At 36.4% G+C, this 11,152-nt stretch overlaps 2 protein-coding genes across 5 annotated transcripts; both read left to right on the plus strand.

The window, feature by feature from the left end:
* Positions 1-1,392: 1,392 nt before the first annotated feature.
* LOC113670605 (centromere protein O) lies at positions 1,393-6,351 on the plus strand. Its single transcript, XM_027186768.2, has 12 exons — positions 1,393-1,512; positions 1,686-1,750; positions 1,869-1,955; positions 2,565-2,605; positions 3,049-3,087; positions 3,642-3,738; positions 4,282-4,337; positions 4,683-4,757; positions 5,033-5,089; positions 5,458-5,547; positions 5,931-6,024; positions 6,220-6,351. Exons 1-12 carry the CDS (start codon positions 1,439-1,441, stop codon positions 6,327-6,329), a joined length of 885 nt encoding a protein of 294 aa, XP_027042569.2. The 5' UTR covers positions 1,393-1,438; the 3' UTR covers positions 6,330-6,351.
* Positions 6,352-6,997: 646 nt separating this feature from the next.
* Positions 6,998-11,103, plus strand: LOC113670614 (uncharacterized). Of its 4 annotated transcripts, XM_089189544.1 has the most exons (5): positions 7,210-7,290; positions 7,928-8,003; positions 8,677-8,842; positions 9,782-10,031; positions 10,584-11,103. In XM_089189544.1, exons 3-5 carry the CDS (start codon positions 8,681-8,683, stop codon positions 10,856-10,858), a joined length of 687 nt encoding a protein of 228 aa, XP_089045670.1. In that variant the 5' UTR covers positions 7,210-7,290; positions 7,928-8,003; positions 8,677-8,680; the 3' UTR covers positions 10,859-11,103. The 4 variants fall into 4 exon arrangements, with proteins under 4 accessions (XP_027042581.1, XP_027042580.1, XP_089045670.1 ...); XM_027186780.2 differs by having other exon boundaries at positions 6,998-8,003; XM_027186779.2 differs by lacking the exons at positions 7,210-7,290; positions 7,928-8,003 and adding an exon at positions 6,998-7,105.
* Positions 11,104-11,152: the final 49 nt, after the last annotated feature.

Below are 11,152 nucleotides of genomic sequence, written 5' to 3' on the forward strand. Positions count from 1 at the left end.
TTCTAATACAAATACAAACACAAAAGAAAAAAAATAGAGATGGGAGTGACTTACGCAGTTATTAAGTACAAGTTGAACTCTTTTTCAAGCTTTTGGACGTGGAGGTGGCACACTAACTACCGACATTGAGGTCAAAAGTAGTTTAAGCACATACTAAAACAGTAAGATAATATCGCATAAAAAGATGATTTTAGCTTATCTATTCCTGCAACGATTGCATATTTTTTTCAGCCACAAGTCCTGCGCGCGTTGCGTGGAGGTGAGTAGCAAAGGATATTTGGAGCTTGAGTAGCCTGACAAAGCGCGTCTTCAACGCTATCTACCGTTTCAGCATATATGCGTTATTGACCAGGTGTGAGGTTTAGATGGCTGAGCATTGGCTGAGTTATTTTGTTTTTATGAACTTCGACCTTAAAACTCTAAATAAAAGAACGAGGCTAATGTCCAGCCATCTTGGTTAAAAAAGGATTTATCATATAACAAAAAAGATTTCGCTTTATTAAGAGAATGACATATTTATTTTGAGAGCCTGAAAAGAAAGCCAAATGTATTTGTGGCACAATAAACCTACCAGAGTCGTTTATGATTACTTTGATTTGACTATCTTCAGCCACTTTTTGCGACTCGATCCCCGAATTTGTCAAAAAATTACGAATTTAATGTTTTTCTTGCGCGGGATCTAAGCACAGTCAGAACACAGGATTCGCTTCATATTGCCCATGGGCGCTGCCAGCGATATAATAAATTCTAATACTTGCTAACTATATCGGAATTAACTAATCGGCGCGTGAAAATCACTATTTGCCTGTGTGGCATGAATTAAGTTTGTAATTTTTAAATGTTTGACGCAAATATTGTTTAAAAAGAAGATAGCCTAACAAAGAGGTGTTGAATTAAGGTTGCAAGGGTATTTAGGTAATTATAAATTCAAAGAAAGAATAAAATTCTTAAGAACCTTGTTGATCTATCATTGCCCTTGAACACGAGACTGCACGATAATTTTTATCGCATTTTACTGAGACCTCGTACACACGGTAGGGTTTCACTCATTGTTAGTTCGCCCTTTACTAGTTTGTCGACGAGCTCGCCTCATCAAGCATGATGTGTTTGCCCCCACCACCAGCTACCAGTTCCCTCTTAAATCTTTAATGCGCTCAGTGAGGAAACGAGTTCCATATTTTGACTTCATCTATCATCTACAGTTCAACAGACGCATGGAAACATAAAATCTATTCGATTCACTTATAGAAGCAAAATTTTGTCAATGGTGACGTTATGTATGCTACGTCTGTCCTGTCCTATATTACTAGATTATAAGTAAAAATCAATCGAAATTCGAGTACATTGTACCTCGAGGTAGTGATGAAAGGGACTGGGAAAAGTGCGCGAATTTAGGATTGTTTGGAGCGATACTGGGGAGTTAAGTATTGACTGAAATATGGCGGCGAAGATGACATTGGAACAAGATGGTACCTTTTACGAGCTGGAGAGACTACAAGAAAGCGCTAATAGGTAAAAAAACTAAAATGAGCAGAAATAGAATATCCATGCAGACAGTGAAAAATTTTTCTCCTAGTTATGGCAACAAATTTCCTGATAATGGCGCCCCTGTGCTTTCTCGATCTGGTGTTGCGTTGTATGTCTTGGCTAGTTTGTTTATGTTTATTTGAATCGATACTCCGCAGGCGAAGTGCAAAGTATGAAGCTGAAAAGAAGGAAAAATCTGAACTTAGTGATTTGCAAAGTAAAGGTTGGTGATGTCTGTACGTAAGAACTTAATTGAGACGCTGTGGTCCAAAATGTACCAACAATAATAACAACAAAAACCACAACACTGATATGAAATCATTTATCTCTGAAACTGTTAGTGGAACAGCTAAGAGCAAGGAGAGATCAACTCCGCGAGAGGCTAAAGAATGGCCCTTATGAAATTCTACAAGAGTTTTTGCAATTAGGTAAGTGTGACTTTCCATAGATAAAAAAATTTAAAGCTGATTTGTGGGAAGTACAACAAGGGGCAAAAAGCAGATCATGGTAGTTGCGGAAGTTGCAGTTTCCTAACGGTTTGCATGGTGGATTCCGCGTCAAGTGGTTCAGGTTTGAGGCTTGGCTAAGTTGTCATATTGTATCCTTGGGCAACCTTCTCTTCACCTGGGAGTGTAGATTGGTAGGAGTGAATTTTTAGGGAAGCGTGATGAAATGGTTGAGGTTACCTCTTGATGGACTGATATCCCATCCAGGGAGAATAGCAATACTCTAGTCCTTTCACCCTACAGAAACTGGATAAGATGCCGCTGAATGGCCTCTTGGCTCAACTGCAAAGTTGATCTTTTTTTTTTGATTATGGTGTTAACAGATGAGATGTTAACAGAAAACAGCAGGAAAGTTGTTAAAATGCTGTAGTCAACTAAAGTTTTTTTTTATTGCCAGTGACTCTATGTTGTAAAACATAAAAACAAAAATCTTTTAATTTTGGTGTGAAATCAGAGAGATCTAGCACATGCACATTGTTGAATTGTCATAAATGTTTTAACATAACATTTCATATATTTACTTATCAACAGATGAATCCTCCAGGAAAGATTATTCAGCAGCCTCAAAACAGGTACTCTGATGACAAAAATTTTGCTTTAATAACCTCAGAGGAATGCTATGCACAAGAACTTCAATATTGCTGATGAAAGAGCACGATATTTTGCAATAATGATCACTCCAAAGCTAGATTGGAATGATGAGCCTTGCATGCAGTAGGAAGAAAACCTTGTCAAATGGGTTTTGTTGTTTACACTTAGATTAGTTTATGAGGTGTTAATTGTTTCTATGCATCTTTCAATTAATATTATGCAGTAATGATACTGATCTGTAACTTAACATTTAACATCTCACTTTGATGGTGTTCACCTCTTTCAATGAATATCTCAAGAAACATAATATTTTAATAATAGTAATATTTTTCAGAAGTTGAAAGAATCCTATTAAAATACTCTGTTTAGACATAATCACTGAATACAATTTTTCATACTAGTTCAATTTTATTTTAATGATTAGAATGTCCTGACAGCTGTGAGGTTGTTCCGTAAAAGAAAGGTAAGAAAATGAGAAAAGATTAAGTTAAATTATAGCTCAGGTGAATCTAGAGGTACAAGGTTTCTTACTGGTCAAGAATAATATCATTTGTTCCCATAAGCACCCCATACAAGGTGATTACATTACTAAAGAAGTGTTTTTACAATGGCCACCTTAGGATTTGTGTTATGTTTGTAAAAGAGGGACTAAAAGAAAGTGCAGTTGCTTTGAAAATTGTACAAGAAATTATACTAAAACATTACTCCCCTCAGGCTTAGAATATTTTTAAATATTTGTTCACAGAATCCTTAATCAACACTCACGTCACATTTGGTGTGTAATTGCAAATAAATAGTATCAAACCTCTTAAATGGAGCTAACTGAAATGCAAAAACTATGTGGCTGATCACAGGAAGGAATTGTCTAGTGAGGAAAGGGTATCTCCCAAAACTTCTAGTTTCTGAACTATGAAACTTTTGTTTATCAGCTGTTTCACCTCTGTGAGATGTATAGATAGAAAGGAAATACCCTGAATTCTCATTGATGGTTTTCAACTATGGAAACTTCTATTTCAGCTGGCTGATCTTTGTGACAGCTACAGGTTGATGGGTATTTCAATAGTATCACAACAAGCAAAGAGAACTTGCTTCAGATTTGAGACCTTTTTCAATTGTAAGTTGAAGTGTTGTTAGTTGTACTTAGCTGAAATATGCAGTGCAGCATGTTGGGATTGCAATGACTAAATGATTCACTTTCCAGCTGACCTAATCACACATTGATTTACTGTTGATTGACTTATCAGTCCTGCTTACTACTGACTACTTTACTCACTCACTGAGTGTCCGTTACTGTCTCACTGTCTCCTTGAAACGGACTGACTGACTGATTCACACACTCACTTGCTGTTTCACTGACTCATTAAAACAGGATGAATGACCTATTTGCTGACTGGCCAATTTGCTGAATTACAGAATAATTGACTCTGTGGCTCACTAACTAACTGACTGATTTAAGCACTGATTTACTGGCTAATTAATTAATTAAATAAGTCTCTGTGAGACTCACAGGCCTACTGATGCTCAGATTAAATTATGAATTTATTAAGGAATAACCTGCCCAAATAACTTCTGATTTAATTGATGAGTAAGGCAAGTCCAGAGATTTGTGTTGTCACACTTTAAATGTCAAATTTTAATGCTATATATCAACCCTCAGCTAGATACTATGAACCGTATAACCTTGAAGTGGAGTTGAAAGACAATAATTTAAAGGTGAGTTTAAAAGTACAAAACAATTTCTAGGAATTAAGGTCTATTTGCATGATCTTCTCTCTGTCATCCACTCCACATGTGTATGTTATACTGGAGGTACTGTACATAAAGTATACTTTTAGAGAACTAAAAACTGCTGTTGGACCTCTTCTCCTTCACTTGGCTGAAACCAAGCCTAACCTCTATTTTATCTTACTGTACACCTGGAGTTGTAGGTTCTTTTTTAACGCTATGTGTTTGAAATTTCCCTTCATATAGTCAGTGTTCTTTGTATAAAAGGACCAAGGTATTTCCTTCTTTAGATTTTTTTCCAATTTTGTTGGTTGATTTGATTATACCTTTTAGATTCACAAGCATACTGTACCTTACTTCATACCTGTTGATGCAATCAGTAAGCAGTACTTAAACACTGACATCAAGGTACCTTGTATCTATACTTTAGTTAATGGTTTTTTTTCAAGAAATCTCTGTCTGCACATTATTTAGATAGTTAAAAAAAACAGTTTGCTAAAATTGATGTTGTTGTATTGGTTGCAAGTAGATTTGACAGTTGCTCCATGTGGATCGTTTGATAGTTTCTTTCTACTTTGGTTTTAATGGTTCTCCAAATTATTTCCCTGCTTCTACTAAGAAACATTTGGTCATTTTGATTTTCTCCTGTATGATGTTCATGCTACCTTTTTAAATTATTTTAGAGGTTTTTCATGATCATTTGTGAGCATCTTAATGCTTTTGTGGCAAGAAGAGAACAGGTAAGCAAAAATCTTGACTCCCTGGATACTATGTCATAAACCCTTTACACCCTAACATCAGTATGCATATTCTCCATACTGTTCTCCATGTTTCTTGAGTTTGCCAACAAGGAGAATTTTTTAACAATCAAGTGCTTCTGTTCTTGGTGAACAGTTCCTCAATTCTCTCAACCTTAATTTGTGATTCAGTGGTGATATTCTAGAGAGAAATTAGATGTGATTCACTCCCAGGGGGTCCATGGTCAATAATGAAAATCACAAAGTGTTATCAATGTGATTGTAGCAGTACATGTTGTCTTCAGTAGCATCTTGAATGATTTGATATTTTTATAAGTGAGGCCTTCATCTGATGTTTTGTGTGATCATAGGTTTGCCTTTGTCAAGAGCAGCATGGAGATAAACTGGAAGGAGAGATATCTTGCAGCCCCTCGCATGATTTTGTGATGTTGAAATTAAAGGTAAGCATGTTACTGCCAAACAGTTGAGCAATTTGTGAGAATTTAAGTTTAATCCAGGATTGCATTTCTTTAAGCTTAACTGTGCTCTTTAATTGGTCTGGAAAACTTGTGCCAACCTCTTGACCCATCAATTTCAAACAAATCACAACTTGATCACCCGCAATTTATTCAGCACTTCAGGTAGCTTGCCTGATTTTACTTTGAGTTTCACTGGATTTTGTGATATTTTCCTTTCCTTCTGACTGGCTGTTATGATTGCTTTAGTTTGGGTCTTATAACACTCAATGTAAAAGGGCTTTACAATTGTCTGTTACAATGTAACTATCATCTGTCTAACCACTATAATGGCTTCCAAAATGTAATCTTTTATTCTCATTTGTCAGGCTGCACAGGGTCAAGTTAAAGGCACCATTGTGAAACTAACATATAGAGGGCTCACATCAACACGACCATCCCATGTTGATCTAATTACTGAAGGTAAGAAAAGATGAATGTACACTAGTGTGAACCTAAAGGAAAAATTAGTGGATGTTAATTTGGGGCCATATTCAAGTAAACAAGGTAGCTTGGTACTTAAATGAAAGTTTTAGAATTCTATGGACTGCAAGTTAGTTCTGAATGGTTTCTTGATTTATGTTCTTTCTCTTGTTTTCAAATTTTATCCTTCCTCAGGGAAAAGTGCCGTAGCATTGAGAAGACTTCAAAGAAAGAGAAAATTTTTCGAAGATCTCTATCTCCACCAAGCCTTTGCTGAAGCTTTTAATGAAGAGTTTGAAACTTGAAATAAATTATTCTGATTTTAAAGGTGCTAGTTTTGTAGGCATGAAAGAAGTTTTATCATATTATGAAATCAGCTAAAGTGCTTCCCTATTCCCTTACCATGCACAACAGGTAAACAGTGTTCATTATTATGTTATGTTATGACTGATATATCCCTGAATGTATCACCCCAGGAATACAAGTTTGTTAAAAGCAAACTCTTTTAGTGACTGTTGGAGGAACTGTATTGGCGACATTTTATTTAGCTGGAATTTTTTTGCAGCAAGAACTTATTTTACCATATCGGGAACAATTCAATCGAATTAGAACCCACAAAAATTTGATACCCTTGGGCTTCTGCCTTTTTTAAGTTTTTAATTTAAATGAGCAACGTTTTCAGGAGACCTTCATTAAGTTCTTCCAGTGAAAAGTTGCTTACACTTATTTTCCCTTGGTGGAGGATACACCAACTTGAAGAAACATTTCTCCCTCTTAATTCCTTGGAAATATGTTATTGCAATGTTGAACAAACCAATATGCGGTCCTTTTCCCTTTGTTGATTGCAAGTATAAGATTTTTTGGCAAACTGCTTCTCTTCTTCGCAAGAATTAAATTTCCGTTCCATACTCCCTAGTCCATTCCACTCAAATTTTCCTCCAGTTCACGAATAAGTTGTCACACAACCTTCCCAGGGGTGCTACGGGCAGAACGGACTCCAGCACAAACAGTTCCAAGTTTTACTTGAGGAACAATCAACTTTCGTTGACTTTCCACTAGGAAACTACGCTCAAATTGTCAGGTGATACTTGCTCTCCTTTTGCATATAGCTAAGCTTACGGAAAGAAACTACCTTTTACGCTCACGGCGCGCATGCCAAATTATGCTGAGCCATACGAGAGAGACCAACACTAAACTTCGAAGAGTTTTTCCAACCATACTGCTCAGAAGCTTTAAACAACCTGATCGCTGAATAAGCAGAATTTGGTATAAGATTTTTGAATTTTTGAAGAGACTTAATAATCTGCGAAAACAGTTTTGTCGTAATTTCTTCACGGTTGGGCGCGAAACAGTCCACGAAACATCAAGTTCGCTAGCTGTTTTGTTAACAGGTATCAATGACCCGGTGACGACTTCGGTTTTGACCTTTTCTTCAAGTACTCCTTAGAACATAACACCTGAAAATGGGACAAACAGAAAGCAGTAATTCTCTCAGTACAAAGAACTTTTTATTGAAGCTTTCAAACTGTTACATAGGATGTTGCTTGCAACATTCGTGTCTCAGATCATTCGCTATTCGTGACTTTCCGTGAACACCTTCAAGATTCGTAAAGAGAGATTTCAGTGTCTTATTTATTTAGTTCATAGTCGAGTTGGGCTTGAGTGAAGTAGTAGTTATCGAACGCTTGTGAGATGCTTGTTATGAAAACACCTCTATCTACGGTAATTCACATTTCATCGGTAGCCAAGCAGAATAAGTGTCTGCGAAAATTTAGCTAGGTACAGTTAGCCCCTAGTTGATTTCTGTCGTTTTCAGCTCTAAAACAAGTTATTGTTCTGCACCAGTGCTGCACATTTCTTTATTTCTACGCGCTGAGAGTATTTATAATATATTTTTTTACAGTTACCAATGGTAATGAAAATATGTCAGTTATTATCTTGAATAGAAAACAAAGCTGTCAGGAAAACTAATTAAATTGGTAAGGGACACTTGAATACAATCGCTCTCTGACTAGAGGGTGACTTATTAGTAGGGCAACCCTTGCCGACAGTGAGTGCAATTTAACAATGAAGCGGGAGGATCTTTCTTCACCAGGATTAAACATGTAGCGAAATGTTTGTTTGGTAATCCTTGTGTGTGCAGACTGCTCTTTGTAAAAGCATTGATTCCAAATTTTCACCAATTTGCTATGAATTTATATATGAAAAGTTTAATGGTTACAACAAACTATTTCTGGTTGTAACTAGATTGTTTTGCATGGTTTTTCTCTACCTTGAGTAATTTTAGAGTGGGTAAATAATGATTATGCAACAATTTTTAATATATTCTTGTTAATGTGCTGATGCACAAAGCCATGATTTAATTATGATAATTAAAGCATGTGATTGAGTAAGAATTTTGAAATAATTAGATCAAAGGGTGAAAGGTATAAATCTTTTTGTAGCATTTGGTGCAAAATTAAATTCTCCCAGTTTCATAAAGGAATCTAGGACAATTTAAAGGGGGAATCTAGTCCATCAGAAGTCTTGTACTGCATTTTTCTATGTACCTTTTCAACCACTTTTCATGATATTGAAAGCTTCTTTTCTTTTTGGACTTGAAATTTATTCATGTGAGGATTTATTTACCTTCTCTTTCTTCATCACACTTAGCACGATGGTTGCAGTATTACTGGTTCTTACAAACCATGAAGACATGGGAAACACTGGGAAAAAGACTGGCTGGTATCTTCCAGAATTGGCTCACCCTTACCATGTATTCAAGGAGGCAGGGTACAGTATGACAATGGTTAGCCCAAAGGGAGGAAAGGCACCCTTGGTAAGTTCAATAAAGATTTAACTGTTGCATAGAGCTTGCCTGTGGTGTTGAAGTCTTGAGTGGGTGGCTATTAATTGCGTTATCTGTGTATTTAGCTGCTATCTTGGGTTCCTGATAAACTTTCATGGCCAAAAAAGTAAAGGAAACCAGAATGGAAAGTGGAGTGGGGAGGGGGGGGGGGTTTCAATGCAGCAAAGGGTAGGAGAGAGGAGAGTGTAAAAAAAATTTTCTCACCTTAGCATCTCTCTGTCTCTCATCCATCCTAAGTACACTTTTTAATGCTTAACATTTCCTTCCTATCCAAACAACACAGGTTTTCTCTGGTCTGGGGCACATCCTTGCATAGACTTAAACTCTTTCACTCCCAAATCCATCAGTTATTCTGCTTACAGTCTGCCATACAATTTGAATGATTTTAGTTTTGAGAATTAGGTATTGGAACAATTAGTAATCCCCTAATTGATATTTTTCTTTATTCTCATCACTGGTCTGTTTGATATTGTATGGATATTGTGAGGAGAAACTCTATCTTGGTCACTTTTAAAGGGTTAAAACAGAGATATAGTATAGATACAAAAAAGTATATAGATATGTGTTATAACTGAGTTGGAATTAGGCATAGAAAATAATATGAATAAACCATCATTAGATATTTTAAAAGGTTTCACAGCTTGTCTATAAGACTTCTTTCAGCAGGCCCTCAAGTTATTCAAGAGAAAACTAGTTTATGTTGCTCAGTCATTTCCCAAAATTCTTTTATTGTTTTTTAGTATGAAATGTGCCAAGGTAACATTATGTGTTTGAATTTTAAGCTCCTGAAAAATGTATTTATCAGTCTAACCTGGTAAATCTCCACACATTGATTCAGAGCATTGCCATGCATAAGTAAAGCACTAGTCTAAATTTTTTAAGTTAGCTGGTTTTTGTTTCTTCACTAAGGACAAGAGCAGTCTTGATGCATTTGCAGAGGACCCAGTCTGCAAAGAATTCCTCAAGAGTGACGGAATGAAAGCCACTGAAACCACTTCTACCATTGCCTCTGTTGATCCAGCCAAGTTTGATGTTATCTTTTATGTTGGTGGTCATGGACCAATGTTTGATCTAGCAGACTGTGAAGTCAGCAACAAAGCTGTGGCAACAGTTTATGAGAAAGGAGGGATTGTTGCTGCAGTTTGCCATGGTCCTGCTGGTACGTGAAATAATGATTGCCATACCTTCTACAAAGTTTGAGGTCTGTACTGTCAGTTACAGGCTGATCTATTTCTGCTTGGATTTATTGCCAAAGCGTGAAATGAACAGACTATAAGTTCAAGGGAGGTTCTCTGACTTACATCACAGACTGAGGAGGAGGGTAACAGGATATCTATTATATCTCTGTGTTTAAATAGAGGGGAAAGACTTCAGTTCATAATTTTTGGAATTTAGTGGACTGTGCAATGAAATACTGTCCACTCAATTGACCAATAAGTGCACATACTAAGAGACATAATAAACAAATCTATTTTAACTTTCTGCTACAAGAAGAAGATTCAAATTAGAAGTGATGGCTCCCCATTAGTGAAAATCTCTCTACAGTGTTTGGTCTTCAGCAAGTAGCCATTCAGTAAATGTAAATCACATATGGATGTGAATGTAAGGCAAGTGAAGTCTTCAACCATAAACCCAATAATTAGTTGGTATTTGAAGAGGAATTAGAATTGTCCATCACAGAAAGATTTCATGTTATTCGATTCCTCTGCAGGTATTGTAAACACAAAGTTATCAAATGGTGAATACCTTGTGAAAGGCAAGAAAGTGACATGTTTTACTGACCATGAAGAAGGCGTGATGAAGCTGGTGGAAGCCATGCCATTTCTCTTGGAAACCAAGCTCAAAGAACATGGTGCAGAATTTGAAAATGCAGAGGCATGGCAACCTTGTGTCTCTGTCAGTGCCTGTGGGAGAGTGGCAACCGGGCAAAATCCTGCCTCTGCAACACCCTTGGCAGAAAAAATTGTGGAACTTTTAAAGAAGTAGAACACTTTTAACCGTTTTGGAAACCTTATAGCAGGCTTTACTGTGTGGTTTCTTGCTAGTAGTGTGGAATCAATTTATGAATTAATTTAAGAGGCATGGGAATTTCAGCTCTTGTGGACAGGTTAATTTGTAACTTTTGGCTTCACTTCTTACTGGAAAGCATTAAGAGGTCCTGCTGTCACTGTTAGTATTTTGAACTTGTATATGTTAAAAGTACTTCCAAGAAATAAAGGGTTCCAAACAAAGTCTTTTGGTTGATATTAGTAGTTATAAAAATGTACACAAATGTATGTG

This window comes from Pocillopora damicornis, chromosome 12 (assembly GCF_964200805.1).
Source record: "Pocillopora damicornis chromosome 12, jaPocDami1.2, whole genome shotgun sequence".
NCBI lineage: Eukaryota > Metazoa > Cnidaria > Anthozoa > Scleractinia > Pocilloporidae > Pocillopora > Pocillopora damicornis.

Bases quoted from the DNA above. Each gene is read 5' to 3' on its own strand.
- LOC113670605 (XM_027186768.2), top strand. From the start codon at position 1,439: ATGGCGGCGAAGATGACATTGGAACAAGATGGTACCTTTTACGAGCTG. The intron at 1,513-1,685 runs GTAAAAAAACTA...GATACTCCGCAG, and splicing joins CTACAAGAAAGCGCTAATAG to GCGAAGTGCAAAGTATGAAG. The intron at 5,090-5,457 runs GTAAGCAAAAAT...GTGTGATCATAG, and splicing joins TTGTGGCAAGAAGAGAACAG to GTTTGCCTTTGTCAAGAGCA.
- LOC113670614 (XM_027186780.2), top strand. From the start codon at position 8,681: ATGGTTGCAGTATTACTGGTTCTTACAAACCATGAAGACATGGGAAAC. The intron at 8,843-9,781 runs GTAAGTTCAATA...TTCTTCACTAAG, and splicing joins AGGGAGGAAAGGCACCCTTG to GACAAGAGCAGTCTTGATGC. The intron at 10,032-10,583 runs GTACGTGAAATA...ATTCCTCTGCAG, and splicing joins AGTTTGCCATGGTCCTGCTG to GTATTGTAAACACAAAGTTA.